Source organism: Crinia signifera, chromosome 3 (genome assembly GCF_055691185.1).
Source record: "Crinia signifera chromosome 3, ASM5569118v1, whole genome shotgun sequence".
NCBI classification, from domain to species: domain Eukaryota; kingdom Metazoa; phylum Chordata; class Amphibia; order Anura; family Myobatrachidae; genus Crinia; species Crinia signifera.
In genome coordinates this window covers 262523369-262541115 of record NC_139219.1, presented here as the reverse complement: position 1 = coordinate 262541115, position 17747 = coordinate 262523369, and the positions used below count along the sequence as shown (strand labels likewise).

Here is a 17747-nt window from a genome sequence, read left to right as displayed (position 1 = left end):
GGTGTCCCTTATTCACGTTACATCACGCAGTAGTACCACTTTACCTTATGTACATTACTCCTCATATTATTCACATTATACCATTCGAAAAAAATCCTGAGAAAATATTGTATTTTAAGCACCTCCATGGCCACACTGCAACCCAGCATAAAGCAGGGTGTGCTGGGAAGAGGAGAAGAGCTGCAGCTGCTGCTGTCACTTAAGGGGACGGGGCCCGGGGCCCCCATTTGGGCCCTTCCATCAGACTTTGGCCTGGGTAATTTGTACCCCCTACCCCTTTTTCTCGGCACCCCTGATAATACCACACAGTAATGCCCCTTACACATGACACACCTTATTAATGTCCTTATAACCATAATGCCCCTTACACATTATGCCAACCTTTATTAATGCCCTTCATACACATAATGACACACATAATGCCCCTTACACATGTCACACATTATTAATGCCCTTATACACATGACACACATTATGCCCCTTACACATATGTCACACATTTTTAATGCATTTATACATGCCACACATAATGCCCCTTACACATATGCCGAACACTATTGCACAACCAACCCACCCGCAGATAGCACTCGCACAGCCGCTAACAGCCTCACTCACACACACAAAATAGGCATGCTGCATATCATTTTAATCAGCAGAAGCTGCTGATGCCCCTAGGCATTCCAAATGCCCTAGGCAATTGCCTAGTTGGCCTATGCCTAAGGCCGGCTCTGGAGTCACACAGAACTTTTCATGCACACGTCAGATCTGTCCTGTTACCACATAAATGTATCTGATTGTTGAGCTCATTTATCAGCACCCAGAGGCTCCCGTAAAATACCATAATACAGTTTCTCGCTGTATTCCTTATTACATACAATTTCCCGCAGCAAAAACATACTATATAGCAAGATGTCAAATAGTTAAGTCTGAACATTCTATAGAATAACAGTTCATATAATGAATCTGTATTTCCTATACCCATCCATGGGCGACAAGGAATCGCATACACAGGATAAGATGAAGTCTTGGTCTTTATTTTGTAGCAGATAAACCGCATACCAGGTAAACAGCATAGCTAAGGGTGGATACAGCATTGCAGCATACAGGTGTCACAGCATAATACAAACTCCTCAGTATGTTCCAGTAATCCCTACCGTAGCCCACATCCCTGGCCTATCACCTGGGCAGCTGTTCCACCATCAGGAGCAATGACCCCCTGCTCTGGAAACACTTGTATCAGAAAGCCACAGGTGCTGCTAATCAGCTCAACGCTGATCACATCATTAATGAAACTGAACTGAACCTAATCTTCCTGCTGCTGCTGCTGCTGCTCTAAAATCTGATCTGGATTTTCCACATTATCCTCATGTGGAAATATGATTATATATATATATATATATATATATATATATATATATATAACAGTTCCATTCTAGTAAATAAACCCCACAGAGTTTTGGTATGGGAGGACATGATACCTGTCTGCTCCTGCAGTATGTCCGTGGATCCCACAGAGACATTCCTGCGTATGACTCCTTTACACACCGGCTCTTCTGTCCCTGGCTGGTCACATGCGATGCCAGTGCTCATCTCTCGTTCCTGTGCCGTTGGTGCCTTGTGTCCAGCCTGACTTAGCTCTCCCCGAAGCTCTTTGTTCTCTTTCTCTAGCTTGTTGATCTCTAGACGCATTTCTCTGATCACGCTCATTAAATGTGTGTCGTCTTCCATTAACAGTCTCCTCTATTTCCCCCTTCTTCCCCAGTGCGGTGGTATCTCTGGAGGGTGCTATGAAACAGCAAATGCCACGAGAGTCACCAAATCATCTGCGTGTAGCATTATTTACTAAAGATCAGTTGTACAATAGCAGGTGGCCTCTACACTCAGCTCCAGGTCGTCTTTCATCGGGATGTGAGCTTGGATTAAGCGTTTAGACAAGAGGCCTTTAATTATTCAAACATGCACGGTTTTTGTTTTCCATGAGAGTTTACTATGTCTAAAAAAGACAGAGTAGCTTCTTTATTTATGCTTCCATGATTGATTAATTCTTAAATAGCTATAAGGTTATACAAACCTACCACCTTTACAATAAAGCGCCAGGGAGAAGCAGCCAGCCATTTTATTTATGGATTGAGTTGCAGTGGAAACCTTTAGCATACAATGCAGTGCAGGTTGTGATTCCGTTTCACGGCGCGTTTTCTGTCATTTTCAGTAGTTTGAGGTGTAAAAGTGCATATTACTTAGAGCGCCAGTTTCTCAACCTGTGCCGTAATGTAAAATTGCCATCTTCCCGCCATGTCTGCCTTTTATCTTTATGTATTAGACCAATAAAAGATTTTTCTCCAGCCGCAGAAATCAAACCTTTTTTTATCTCTCTACTGTTAACATTGGGGAATCTTCAAGTAAAATTGAGTAAATCCAGACCTGCACATCCTTAATAGTGAAATAAACAATACAGGGATATTATGCTTTCTAAAAATGATGAATGTATTTTTCATTATAAAGGTGGGAACATTGACAAATAAAATAATATCCTATAATTTCACCCATTGTGTAACACTTTGCAAATAATATTTAGTTGTGTCAGTCTCTGCTTCAGTTGAGCAATCCAATAAACGGGTGCCGGACGGGATCCCGACTGTCAAAACACAGACAGCTGGGTTCCCGACGGCCACCTGCTTTTTTCCCTCGTTGGGGTCGACGACCCCCATAGAGGGAGAATAGAATAGGTGGCTCGCATAGGGAGCCACCGTGCCCGCAGCGTGGCGAGCCCGCAAGGGGCTTAGTTGCGCTCACCATGCTGTCTGGGTCCGGCCAGTCGGGATCTCGACATCGGGCTAATGACTGTCAGGATCCCGACTGTCGGACCCCTGTACCACACCCTAATAAACAGTCACACAAACTTGTATTCATTGTAACAGAAGCCAATACACCTAACATGTATGTCTCTGGACTGTGGGAGGAAGATCACATCGAGGAACCCACACAACCACAGCGAGGACATACAAACTCCACAAAGATTGAAACTAAAGGACCCCAGCGATATGTCTGACCCTGAAGTCAGATGCAATTTACTCGAACTCCCCCTGGCCCTTTCCGGGAGGGATTCCATCTGATTTTGTACTTTGGTGTATTTTTTTTTTTTTTGCATAAGATATATCGCATACAATACATCTAGCCACAATACATCGAATGCAATATATCTTATGGTATACAATTGCACCATAAGATATATCTGATGGTCTGGATTCGGGGGCTGGAAATGCCAGCTAAACTTCCTTTGATATATCGCATGAACAAAAAGCATTTTCCATACGATTCCGTTAAATCACTGGTGCAGTACGACCGATGTAGGGGCTCCTATCCAACACTCATGAGACCGCACATCGGATCGGATGGAAAACACATACCATTTGAAACTTTACAAACGATATATACGACCGAAAGGTTATAATCGAATGAAATTGTACAAAATCGTTGTAGTGTTTGGGGCGCTGTAGGGTAAATTTTCTAAGCTGATGTTTTAAAAGCTGACACATCCATGAAGTTTGTCAAGAGAATTTAAAGGGGCATTAATTTTAAAACCACAATAAGGCATAATTTGTATTTAATAACATCAACTCTTTAAATTCAGTCTTTAAATGTTGTAGATTCTAAGATTTCAAAAAGCACTGCTTAGAAAAACTACCTTAATAACGTTTTCAGGCAGCGGCGGCCATATAACCTGGCAATTACCCGCATTTGAAGCGCCGGGTTATTCGGCCGGGCGCTGTCAAACAGGAGGCAAATCTCCGGGTCTAAAATTTAGACCCGGAGATTTCCTCTATTACATGGATTTTCACCTGTGTGAAAGGGTCAACCCGGATCTTAAACTCCAAGTCTCCGACCCTGGTCATTTGCATTTCCAGCCCCCTAATCCAGCCCATCAGATATATCTTATGGTGCAATTGTATACCATAAGATATATCGCATGCGATGTATTGTGGCTAGATATATTGTATGCAATATATCTAATGCAAAAAAAAGACACCACAAAATCGGATGGTTTCTGGTCATTTGCAGGGTCAGAGACCCGGAGTTTAATACCCGGATTGACCCTTTCACACAGATAATGGACCTGTGTGTTTCATGAAATTCCCCAGTGGAATTTCACCCGGGAATTTTATTTTCTGTGTGAAAGGGGTATTAATCAGACTTTTGACTCTAGGACAATGGTAACCACTTAGCCAAAGGGGGAAGCAAAGATGTTTTCTAGAACAGTTTCAGATTCTTTTACTTAAAGTGTTTCGCTGGGGGATACCCAGCGAAACGGGTCAGTCTCTAGCACCGCTGCCTTCTTCTTCACATTGTGGTGTGGAACCAAGTTTAAACCCCCCACAAGGATACCCCTCCACACAGCGCCTGTTTAGTACCCCAGAGGTATCATACAAAGGTCCCACAATTGTGCTGGCCCACCAGGGGATATTCCCAGTGGATTTTATTGCCAATCCACCCCTGATCCAAAATAATAAAAGCCCAATGCTGCTCCTTACCTCTATGGGGGAATTCAAGTGTTGTCACATAGTTAGCCACTAGATAGTGCCTGATGGAGCAATTAAAGGTTTGCTCCATATTGGGGCACACAGCCACCGGCGCTGACATTACTTTTCTATTGTTTCATCATTTTGACAGTTTGGTAACTAGTAACATAATAAATGTTAAGTTGTATACAGTTATCGGTTTTCATTATGGGTAGACAAGTGCCCCAACTGATACCCCTTTCAGATTGCACCTGGTTGAACTTACGACCCTGCTAAGACACCTTTCAGACTGGCAGCTGGACCTGGTTTATCCTCAGGTTGATGACATCACCGCACACAGGTGCAGTGTCTGCCCTCGGAGATTAGACCATCTTAAAGCACCGACACTTCCAATGCTGTAAATGGGTGCTGGGTCAGATTGACCCAGATACCACTACCAGGTTTGAACTTGTGTTCAACCCTTCTCAACCCTGGTTAATTCAACTGGCCCTTTTCAATGTGGCCCTTTTCTCTTGGTTAATGCGCGTCCACGTACCGTACTGTTTTTATCCGCAAATCCCAAACTTTAGGAATAAATATAAAAGACATGACATGATATCTGCTCTAAAGGTTATATAAACCATGGAGATCTCCCTCTTAACATTCCACCGATGCTCTATCTACACTATAGAAAAATAATAAACGTTTGGTCAAAGAGAAAATCACACATCATCTTTGATAGGTGTCATGTAGACAATGGCATGACAAGAGAATCTGAAATCCTGAAAGAAAGCAGTTCATGGTAAGGTCTTGTGCAAATACAGTATGCTGTATCCAGCCATTCACTCTATGCCGAAAACTCTGCATTGTATTGTGCAGTATTTGCCATGTCTTCAGCTAGTTTAATGCTGTGGTTTCACAATGGGATCTTTAAGGCATCAGAACAGTCCAAGTTTAAACCCTTTGAGTGCCAATGTTGCTGTGAGAAATGTGCCAAATATCCATCAAAAATGCCAAGGCTGTAGTCAAGGAATACATAATATAATAATAATAATAATACATATTGATCTGAAGTCAATTAATTGATCTGAAGTCAAATCATTGATCTGAAGTCAATCAACGAATTGAAGTTTATTTAAATATTGCATCTAAAAAAAACCAAAAAAAACAGTTGATGTGAGCGAGGCTGGTATTTTTAGCAGATATTTTGCACATCTCTCAAATAAAATCCTTTCAGGTTTTGGTTCTTCATCTGTAAAAATCATAAAAACAGCTAAAAATCACAAAATGTATTTGTTTCGTTTGATCCATTTCATAACCTCACCATTCAGCTTTGCCTTTCCTGTAGGCCTGGGCCATGGGTACTCTGATAACTTACTTTTGCTTGGTTTTGTCAGTTCACCTAATTTTCTGCTGCCTACATAGCCACTTTTTAGAAGATTATGGGTGAGATTTAATGGGATGAGAGATTCAGAAAGTGAGAGATTTGGTAAGATATCTCCAGTTTTTTTAAAGCGGCAATCATTTGCACTGCAAAATTAAACTGGTTTTGCAGTGTAAATGATTGCCGCTTTAAAAAAACTGGAGATTTCTGACCAAATCTCTCACTTTCTGAATCTCTCATCCTATTAAATCTCAATTTTTGAAAAAATTGACAAATATTTTTGAAAGCTTAGTACATGCAAACACGTCAAACGCAGGATAAAATCAAGAACATTTAAGTTTTGTGCACAAATACAACTGGTATTTGTTAATTTAATCACTAGGTGAAATGTAAGTAGTAAGGGTCCTTGCTCTTTACCAGAGATAAGGAGTTTCCATAGAAACCTGTTATTGGGGCTTATTTAATACTATGCAGTTTTCACCTTTATGCAGTAATCCGAATCCACAAATCAGATATTCGTTTACATCTCCTAAACTCTGCTTGAACTCTGGCAGCCACAGTATGTGTTGTAGGACTTTTTGGCACATTGTACAACATTATTAAAAAAACCAAACCTCTGTTATCTCTGATTACATTCGCAGATAAGAAATAGTAGGAAGAAGAAAGTTAATAGATACAGTCATTCAATGGAATGAACAGACATTCCTGTTGGGGGTTGATAACGCATAGTTTTTTTCTATCCAGATCAATAAAAACCATCTGCTGTCCAATCAGATCTTGATCAGACCATGAAATTGTTTTGGGCCAACACGCTTTCATTTTTGACCACTTTGGTTTAAAACAAACAGCGACTTGTGTGGGTACCCGCAGTACGTCACGTGTGTGCTAGCCATCTTATTAAAGAGCCTATTTGTTTAGTTATTATCATTTCGGAACATCTATTAATATCTCCGCATGGTTCCAGCTGAAGACCTTGCTCCCTGCATGCAGAGAAACACACAATCATAACCATGCACATTGACAAATACTTTAATAAATCTTTATCTAAGGATTTCTATAGACTCTTAGTAATTTTGTGGGCTTGGGATCATTTCTATAAAAAAAGACAAATTTTACACATCTCCTATTTACAATTCTCAATGTAAATATGCTTAATTATAAAGCCTTGAATAGAGACTTTGAAAATATAAGCAAGAGATAAAATAATATTAGATTTAGCATGAATAAGAACAAATGTCATACGGAGTGCTCGTCTGTCGTGGGTTAACCCCTTGGCAGAAAAGGGATTTAAAAAAAAAAAAAATTTGTCCATTATGTAGGCAACATGAGTATTATACACTAGCACTCCCTTAAGCACTAGTGGCAATGATTTATAATAAATTAAAATTACAATCTATGTTCCAAAGAGGCAAGTCCTTCCGAGTTCTTCAATCAGGTCAATCTGTGGTATATGCATTGTTCATATGAAGGACAGGTCCCATCAGGAATCAGCTTTCAGTGACATGCTTGGCATCCCTGTGCTTGTCGTACTGGATGATCGGAGGGTGCAAGGTTTCTCTACCGTAGAATGTTTGGCTGGTTCCTCCCGATAGCTGATCTATGAAAAAATAAAGGAAAAAGGACAGAATCTCAGTCTGACAGCAAGTGATGGGCACCGACCTTCAGAAATAAAAACACATAGGAAAGTGTCTTCTGCGGTTCACCTGGCAATTTCACCCCTCACAGGCTCCCCAGTGGAAGCTGAGGGGAAGCAATGACCAGCTGGGAGTTTCAGGTCACTGCCTGTCTTTATAACAGACACAGCCAGCCGCAAGGGGAAAGCAGGATTCAGAGGTTGCAAAATGCTGTTTTCCCAGAGGATAAAGTGGAAACATTTGTTGGTAAAGGGACTTGTGCATCTAAGTAAGGGACATTTAAACATATCCATGCTTTCAGATTGCACTAGGTTTTCTTTGAAAACATAGCACTGATGTTCTTCTCTGCCCTTACTTATAACAATGTACGATAACTTACATGACGCAAGAGGAATGATGGGGATGAATATAGACAGGTGAATGAGGATCAGCATGCACGCATTACATATAGAAAGACAAGTAAAGGACATACCGATATTCCCTAAAGTACTCAGTGAAATGTTAGACAAAGAGGTAGAGAAGCGGAACAGGCAAGGGTCACATGACAGCTGAGAGAAGAGAGACAATGGATTACACACGGTGACAATGGATTCAACTATGGTGACAATATGTGTACATGGGAAGCAGACATGTACAGTATACTCAACATACATTTACATATGTCATGTGAGATAGAAACATAATTCCTTGACACACATACAGTATATAGATGTTTGCGATGCCAGTCTATGGTTATTTGGTATAATGAAATACATGGTTTACAGGGATTTGTGTGACTTCGTTTACAGCTAGAATAAGAAATGTAAAGAAAGATGAGATGAGCAGCGGACAGGGCACCATGACAGTACTGTGCATACTGGCAGCACTCTGCACATATCAGTAATGGCATACACTATAATATAACCCTTTAAATTGTAAGCTTTTCAGGTGAGCATCTTTAATCCTAATGGTTTTATCCATATTAGAGTTGTAACTTTCAATATTGTATTACATAGTATGGCACTATAGACTTTGTTCAGGTCCATTCGCATCAGCGCTACATTCGCATGGGGACTGAAGTGGTCTTACTGCGCGTGCGCATTTCTGCACATGTGCATACGCAGGGTGCAGGCACCCACGGCAAACAGTCTGTGCGCCCGGTGCACGCACCCAGGACAGGGGGGTGGGCGGAGAGGGGCAGCCGCATGGCATATGGGAACGCCCAGCATTTCACACACTGTGTGTTCTCATGCTAATGAGGCCGTGATACGGGTGCAGGGGGCGGGCGGCTGACATCAGCGTTTGTGATCTGCCCGCCCATTTCCTTCCCAGCGTGCACGCATATGAGAGATTGCTCAGAGCAACCTTACATAGGCATGCACCTTCCACATCTTTCGATGGTCGGCGAAAGATGTGGAGGTTCCCCCTGGCCTGTGAATGGATGCTACTGTGTAACATTCATTCGTATGCTCTGCGTGCGAATCGCGCTTGCGAATGGGTGGTGGTAGCCAACCTTTTGCAAGGCGGGTTTGGTTGATTTGCAAGGGTGCGAATTGGCATCCGAGTGAATGAACCAGAATGACCCCCAATGTACACTCTGGGACACAATAGCAATAGATGAATGATAACATGCCAGTGAAAGGCTTGCAAGGCTAAAACATGGGTTTGTAAAGCCTCCACCATGAGCTAGATAAGGATAAGCAGCTGATATAACACTACACTGTGTGCAAATGCAGAGGGGACACCACACATCATTAAATATATACTGTGGCTCAAACTGTCCTTCCAATCACTGAAACTATTTCACTACAGGAATTCTGGAGCTATAGCTTCTCTAGTGCTGGGTCCACCGTTAATCTTTGCCACTGTGTTACTTTCAGTGTAATACAAAGATTGCGCTACATTCCGTGCAGTGCTTCCCAATGCTATACCATCTGCACCATAATAATGGTTCCATGTATTTCTTGCATGTGATTTCATACAATCAAAATAAACTGGGGTCCCACTGTTCTCCCTTTCCCAGCAGTCATCTCCTGACAATCGTCTTCATAGTGCGGCTGATGGCTGCCCACCTTCCTCAGTATGCTGTGACTGTACAGTATGTCCAATCTGGCTTTCTAATAATCAATGGAGATGTCATAGTGCAGAGCAGGACCAAATCCCATAGGGCCCCTGAGCTCCCAGAATTCCACTGCACTGCCAGTTCTTATCTCACTCAGTTTGGGCTGTTTGTCTATACTGTGAATTCACGTTACATGACATGGAACAGCTAATAATATTTGATATGGGAGAGAATTAGCATTCTCACATACAATAGCTACACGGACATAGGAGAGCTAAGGACGGGAGTCTTCATCGTTTTGGCAGTACTCTAGTGATACACTGGCTACGGGAATCTGACCTGGTTATTGATGCCCTTACTGACAAGTAACAGCTCACCGGTTCATTCATGACTTCCGAGAGCTCGGTGAGAATGTCCCTGTAATGGGATTTCATCTCTTCTTGGTACTCCAATTGGTCTTCTTTTATGAGCCGTTCATTTACTTCTAGAGCCAAACCACATGTGTCAGCAAATTGTCTGCAAATAGATACATTTTGCATGAGAATATAAACAATTAATAGACATAGCTAAACCAGATAAGCCGTATCAAAGGCTGGATTTAGCCTGCAAGTTCCCCTGCAAGGCAAAAAGGGCTGTATTGTATACAGGGGCTGTGCTGTGCACAAGTCAGAGGCTGCTGTGTCATACTGTTTAGATGGGGCTACATAGTGTACAGTGTTTAATACTGAGCTATAGGCGGGTATAGTAAAAACCAAAGGTGTTGGGGTTTGGCTATTACTTTATATTTCTCAGTTAGGACTCCCAACTGCCATGGGCATAACTGCAATATTATGCAGCTCCCCAATCCTGCAGATGCATCGCAGCACATGACAAAGACAGTGTGACCAGATATATGAACATCCCTATTAAATATCATGTACAGAACTATATATGTAACTCTAATTTGATTTTCAGAACTGTATAGTCCCCATTACTTTGTTATTATTATCACACAAATGTTTTCTGTTTGTTACATTCCTAAGGCTCTCGAACCTGTTATAGTGCAGGACAGTTAATGTGAAAGTTATAGCGCAGGACAGTTAATGTGAAAGTTATAGCGCAGGACAGTTAATGCGACAGTTATAGCGCAGGACAGTTAATGTGAAAGTTATAGCGCAGTACAGTTAATGTGAAAGTTATAGCGCAGGACAGTTAATGCGACAGTTATAGCACAGGACAGTTAATGTGAAAGATATAGCGCAGGACAGTTAATGTGAAAGTTATAGCGCAGGACAGTTAATGCGAAAGTTATAGGGCAGGACAGTTAATGTGAAAGTTATAGCGCAGGACAGTTAATGTGACAGTTATAGAGCAGGACAGTTAATGTGAAAGTTATAGCGCAGGACAGTTAACGTGAAAGTTATAGCGCAGGACAGTTAATGCGACAGTTATAGTGCAGGACAGTTAATGCGACAGGACAGTTAATGTGAAAGTTATAGCGCAGGACAGTTAATGTGAAAGTTATAGCGCAGGACAGTTAATGTGAAAGTTATAGCGCAGGACAGTTAATGTGAAAGTTATAGCGCAGGACAGTTAATGTGAAAGTATAGCGCAGGACAGTTAATGTGAAAGTTATAGGGCAGGACAGTTAATGTGAAAGTTATAGCGCAGGACAGTTAATGCGAAAGTTATAGGGCAGGACAGTTAATGTGAAAGTTATAGCGCAGGACAGTTAATGCGAAAGTTATAGCGCAGGACAGTTAATGTGAAAGTTATAGTGCAGGACAGTTAATGTGAAAGTTATAGCGCAGGACAGTTAATGAGAAAGTTATAGCGCAGGACAGTTAATGAGAAAGTTATAGCGCAGGACAGTTAATGTGAAAGTTATAGCGCAGGACAGTTAATGTGAAAGTAACGCTACCTGAAGATTTCTTTTAGATGCCTGACTTGACTCTCTGGATAATTGTTGGCATTTGTCTCTGTTAGAAAAGCTCTGGCATATGCCATAGGTCCAGCATTTACCTGAAATAAAACAAATTGCTTCCAGTAAACAAAGTTTAATATATAAAACACAATAAAAACAAACAAATCAGTCGTTTGGCTTTGAAGCACTGTGCAGAATTTCTTTCATTTGGTTCAGATAAGTATAAAATGGCAATACGCGCTTGGGTGTAATCTTTTCAATATATCTGCAAGAACCAATTATTTGAATACATCAGGTTTTACAATGTACTCTTAATCTTTGAAAGATAAGTGAGGGAAAAAAATAGCATTTCTTTATATTATTATAATAAAATTGCATGGTGCACTTGATCCATTGAATGATGTTATTAAAATGAAAGGAGAACATGAGAGAAAGAGAAGATGTACCCGATAATATGACAGTAAACTTAGCCAAAGAGATTGCAATTTGCAATAAAAGCCAAGGTCACAATGCCTGACTGTGGGCCTAATTCAGCTTGGACCGCTAAAGTGTGGAAATCGGTAATCGGTGGTCTCCGCATTTCAGAGGACTTAACCTGCAGTTGCATACTGGAAAATGCAACAGCAACCTGAGTAACATCAGAGGTGGCATCAATCTGGAATTTGGTGGGTGCAGTGGATTAAGGGGGGGCCTAGGGGTACATTACCCTAGGGTTCCCCTGTCCTTTAGGAGCCACCTGTGAAGACAGAGACATGCGTGACTCTGCACTGGCCGGGGCCACCCACACTGCAGTATAGGGGAACAGCTGGTACTCCTCACTGAGAGCTTAAGAGTGCTTGTTCCAAAGGTGTCAGCAGAGGGAGCTACTGAGAACATCCAGCAGCAGCTCCTCTCTAGGATGACCATCGATGCTATCACAATCAATGGTTGCCATCAATGGTAGCATACTATGTTATGTGTGACAATCAATGGTTTTACCTATCGATGGCCATCCCTTTTATTTGAATGACTGTCCCTTGGGCCAATCAGAACCTGGGGGCGGAGTTTATGGGTTTCGGGGTCGGAGCTATGCTCCGTCTCCCAGCCCCTTAGGTAAAAAAAAAAAGAATTGTCCATGTCAAATCACACCCACATTCAATGCAGGAGCTACAACTGCATATAATATTATTATTTATTATTATCGTTTATTTATATGGCGCCACAAGGGTTCCGCAGCGCCTGACAATACATAGATGAGCAAAAAACAACACAAGAAAGATTGTGATTTACAGTACAAATGCATATTAGGACAAGTACATGGTAAATAAAACAGACAGTTGCAACAGTGGACACTGAGGCAATTATAACATTGGCAGAGATATATATTCAAAGAAAAGCACATGAGGAGAGAGGGTCCTGCTTGTTAGAGCTTACATTCTAAAGGTACGGGGCAGACAAACTAGGGTGACACAGCTGGGATAGAAGTGAACATAAATATAGGGTTAGGATGAGAGATATACAGCAGGTCAGTTGAGCGTCCTCACATGTGATAGGGGAGCAGAAGACTCACCAGAGTGCCCATGCTACCACTATGACACTGGACACAGTGCTTCACCTGGGCTTGTGACATTGCTAATTGGACTGGCAAAAGGCGGCGTGGTCCTAAGTGTCATGGTTCCTGTTTCCGGCAGATGGGGAGATTCATGTGAGGTGCAGACCCCATGAGGCCATGGACCCCAGTTATCAACAAGGCACCTTGCAGGCTGGTGGTGGTTCCATATTGGTGTGGAGTGTGTTCACGTGGAATGGGTCAGGTCTAGGGTGGCCAATCCCGGTATCGGGATCGGCGGGATCCCGGGATTTGGCCCCTAAAACGCCGGGATTTCAATCCCGGGATTGGAGTTTCCAATCCCGGGATTTCGGGATTAGACTGCGCATGCGCAGTCTAATGCCGGCCAGCGTCTGAGCGTGTGCTCAGACACTGCCCGGCTTCTCCCTTCCCCGGCAGTACATCCCTGCGCAGCATGACGAGTACAGAGGTCACGCTGCGCAGGCCAAGCAGCTGCACAGAGCCAGTGTGGCTCTGTGCAGCATGCGTTTGCCCCTGCCCACCAACCCGGCTGGCTCCCCAGAAGCCCGCCCCCCTAGCCGCTACCCGCCCATCCACCCACCCTCCAGGCCGGCTCCCCGCCCATCCATCCGGCCGGCTCCCCGCCCATCCACCTGCCGGCGCCCCGCCCATCCACCCGCCGGCTCCCCTGACGCCCGCCAACCCACCCGGCTGCCTGGCTCCACAGACACCCGGCCGGCTGGCCGGCTGCCCACCCACACACCCGGCCGCACCCCAGCCCACATGTAAGTAAATATGCGGGGTGGCCGGGGTGCATTTTTTAAATTAGGGAAGCCAATCCCGGGATCCCAGGAATCCCGGGATTAGGCATTTTTCAATCCCGAAATCCGGGATTGAAAAAATGCTCCGGGATTGGCTTCCCTAGTCAGGTCTGCTAATCCATCAGAACATATCAGTGGCCGGTAACTGCTACAAGCAGCCTGCAAGGTGCATGGACTTCATGTACCCCCACAATGATGAAATATTACAGCAGGAAAATGCATAGTGCAGGGGTAATCAATCCAGTCTTCAAGAGCTATTAACAGTTCCTGTTTTCCAGACCACCTAGCAGATGCACAGGTGTATTTATTACTCACTGACACATTATAAAAGATCCACATCACTTGTGATTTTGGGGTAGATGTATGAAGCAGTGATAAGGGAGAAGTAATGCCTGGTACTTTATCACTGGCCAATCAGCTCCTGACTGTTAAGTTATATCCCTTCCAGACATGCGACCCGGCAATTACCCGCCATATTGAGTGCCGGGTCATTTTGCCGTGTGCAGTCTGACCCCCTTTCACACATAGCAGCAAATTACCGGGTTAAAAACTGTCGACCCGGTAATTTGCTGAAAACACAGGTTATTTGTGTGGTGTGAAAGGGTCTATCTGGGTCACAAATCCTGGGTCGATGACCAGGCACCTGGAAAATGTTAACTGTTGGTAGCCCTCGGGGACTGAAGTTGGCTAAGCCTAACATAGTGTCATTAGTCCCAATATGTCCATAACTGGTTTGAGGAGTATTCTGAAGAGTTTCGACGAAAGGTGTGGCCACCACATTCTGCCAACATGAATCCAAATGAGCATTTATGGGACATGGCGGAGAGGTCCATATGCAGCCAAAATCCTGCAGCCACAAATATGTGGGAAGCTACTGTATAAGGACAGCACCAATCAACATTTCTCCAGAGGTATTTCATTCACTCGTAGAATTAACACCACATTGAGTCGATGGTAACACTTACTTTCATGCTATATATTCCACTTTTTCAAGTGGGGGGAGGGGGAGCTAAAACTGTACATGTTGCCTGAATGGAAAGCCCTGTCCAGCCTAGTCCCGGTGCCTTCACAATGGATCTGGCAGGCGCCAGCAGGGCCATTTCTACAGGCGGACAAGCCGTGCAGCAGCCCGGGGCGCCGCACGGCTTGTCCACCTGTTACACAGCCGGGGCGCCCGGCCGGCAGCTGAGCTTCCACAACGCCGCCTCCAAGTCCCGCCGCCGCCGCCCGCCTCCGCCTCCAAGCCCCCCGCTCCCCGTCCGCAATGAACAGGCACAGGTGAGCCCCAGGGGAGGGGAGCGCATCGCGCGTATCTCCTTCCCCTCGCTCACTGTGTCATTGGGCTGGCAGCCAATCAGAGGACCTCGCGGGCTGGCAGCCAATCAGGAGCCAGCCCGCTCGGTATGAATGGCTGACGGCTCAGGGACACATGAGTGAAAGCAAAGCAGCAGCATGCAGCGGCGGGGGACTGGAGGGGGAGACCTAGAGAGATAGTGAGTTGTGCTGCTGGCACTTTGGGGGAATGTGTGGCACTGTGGGGGCATATATGTGGCACTGGGGACATATCTATGGCACTAGGGGCATATTTGGCACTGTGGGAGCATATATATGTGGCATTGTGGGGGCATATCTGGCACTGTATGGGCATATGTGTGTCACTGTGGGGGCATATGTGTGTCACTGGGGGCATATGTGTGTCACTGTGGGGGCATATCTGGCACTGGGGACATATCTGTGGCACTGTGGGGGCATATCTGTCACTGTGGGGGCATATTTGTGGCACTGTGGGGACATATCTGGCACTGGGGACATATCTGTGGCACTATGGGGGCATATATATGTGGCACTGTGGGGGCATATCTGGCACTGTATGGGCATACAGTATGTGTGTCACTGTGGGGGCATATGTGTGTCACTGGGGGCATATGTGTGTCACTGTGGGGGGCATATCTGGCACTGGGGACATATCTGTGGAACTATGGGGGCATATATATGTGGCACTGTGGGGGCATATATATATGTGGCACTGTGGGGGCATATATGTATGTGGCACTGTGGGGGCATAGCTGTTACTGTGGGGGCATATATGTGTGGCACTGTGGGGGCATATGTGTGTCACTGTGGGGGCATATGTGTGTCACTGGGGGCATATGTGTGTCACTGTGGGGGCATATCTGGCACTGGGGACATATCTGTGGCACTATGGGGGCATATATATGTGGCACTGTGGGGGCATATATATATGTGGCACTGTGGGGGCATATATGTATGTGGCACTGTGGGGGCATAGCTGTCACTGTGGGGGCATATATGTGTGGCACTGTGGGGGCATATGTGTGGCACTGTGGGGGCATATCTGGCACTGGGGACATATCTGTGGCACTGTGGGGGCATATATATTTATATGTGGCACTGTGGGGGCATAGCTGTCACTGTGGGGGCATATGTGTGGCACTGTGGGGGCATATTAGTAAACGGCATGAGTTGTGCGGCAGCGGCGTGTGGGGCATAATGTGTAATAGGCATTACGGTGTGTAGAGTATTGTGTAATTGCCATCACAGTGTGGGGTGTAACGGGCATCATAATGTGTAATTGTCATCATGGTGTGCGGCGTAATGTGTAATTGTCATCACGGTGTGCGACATAATGTGTAATTATCATCAAGGTGTGCGACAATGTGTAATTGTCATCACTGTGTGCGGCGTCATGTGTAATTGGCATCACGGATAAATAGTGTATAATGATTCAAGTAGCCTGTCATTGTTTGGCCTTGATCTGTGAGGCGTACTAGGTCACTGTGTGGGCCTTTATATTTTTATGTCACTGTGTGGCCTTCAGCCCGCCAACTAAAGTGCGGGAGTACAATGACAATTCCTGCGGTAACCAATGTCTGGACATGCAGGTTGCAAAGGTGAGATGTAAGATAATTGTTTTCCTGCTAGACCACGCCCTTGTATTAAGCCACACCCCTTCTAAAAATAAACCACGCCCCTATTTTGGCGCGCGCGCCTCCGGCGCGTGCAATTTCTTCTATGTCATGTTAACTTTTTTTTTTTATTCCTTTGCCCTGGGAGCTAAATTGTCTAGAAACGGCCCTGGGCGCCAGGTACAGCACATGCTCAAGACACAGGCTTCTATGGACTGTACTGGCTGCAGCCCATAGCAGCCAGGTAGTGTTGCCTGTAAGGAAGGGAGTGGCTTCCACAGAAAGCTCATATTTGCTAATCGAAGCCAGTATTGGGACTGCTTATCCTGTGGGTGACTGATAGTTAGCTCTTCCAATAAGAATTCACTGCCAATCTCCGTGAAGCCAATGCAATGAAGCTATTACATTCACAGATTTTACTTGTCATATTGTAGGAAAAATCTGCAGCTCCAGCAGTGTAGGAGAAATGTGCCTGTACCTCTGAGAGATTACATAGATATTAGATTTAATCATTTCGGGAATATATCCCTCTGGGGGTTAATGTTCATTAATTTGAATGGAGACTAGCTTGCGTATAGCAAAATGAGTATCTTGCTTCACTGTGTAAAAGACCTATATATTCTTATTTCAAGCTGCACCGTTCTATTCTGGAGCAATGGAGCAAGACAAAGGTGTTTTGTGCTGCAGTTCATAAATGAGGTACAAACACAGACTGAACAAATTACACAACATCAGGATAATTAGTTCCTAGAAAATAACTGCTGTCCATTAACATGGACTATGCATCTCACACAATGTATGTAGGCAACATTATATTTTTATGTAACTAACATTAACACATTTCTGTGATTGGTACATACACTGCTTTGTCTTCTTATATTCATATGGTACCTGCAGTGGGTTTAGATCACACTGAAGAAGACGTAGGTTTTGACGGTCAGGAATATCATTGTATGTGACCTGCTATGTACATGTAATACAGAGTTCTAGCA

General features: G+C 44.2%; 2 protein-coding genes across 9 annotated transcripts in view; both read right to left on the bottom strand.

Moving 5' to 3' along the window:
* Positions 1–2677, bottom strand: part of CCDC195 (coiled-coil domain containing 195) — a 36611-nt gene extending 33934 nt beyond the window's left edge. For all 4 annotated transcript variants that reach the window (XM_083177981.1, XM_083177984.1, XM_083177983.1 and 1 more), the window contains exon 1: positions 1479–2677. In XM_083177981.1, coding sequence (XP_083034107.1) covers positions 1479–1728 — 250 coding nt within the window. In that variant the 5' untranslated portion in view covers positions 1729–2677. The remainder of the gene's footprint in view (positions 1–1478) is intronic.
* Positions 2678–6893: 4216 nt separating this feature from the next.
* The window catches only part of DOCK10 (dedicator of cytokinesis 10), a 341015-nt gene continuing 330161 nt past the window's right edge, over positions 6894–17747 (bottom strand). For all 5 annotated transcript variants that reach the window (XM_083177979.1, XM_083177977.1, XM_083177976.1 and 2 more), the window contains 3 exons: positions 11456–11556; positions 9933–10071; positions 6894–7477 (listed from right to left, as the gene is read on the bottom strand). In XM_083177979.1, the coding sequence (XP_083034105.1) occupies positions 7361–7477; positions 9933–10071; positions 11456–11556 (357 nt within the window). In that variant the 3' untranslated portion in view covers positions 6894–7360. The remainder of the gene's footprint in view (positions 7478–9932; positions 10072–11455; positions 11557–17747) is intronic.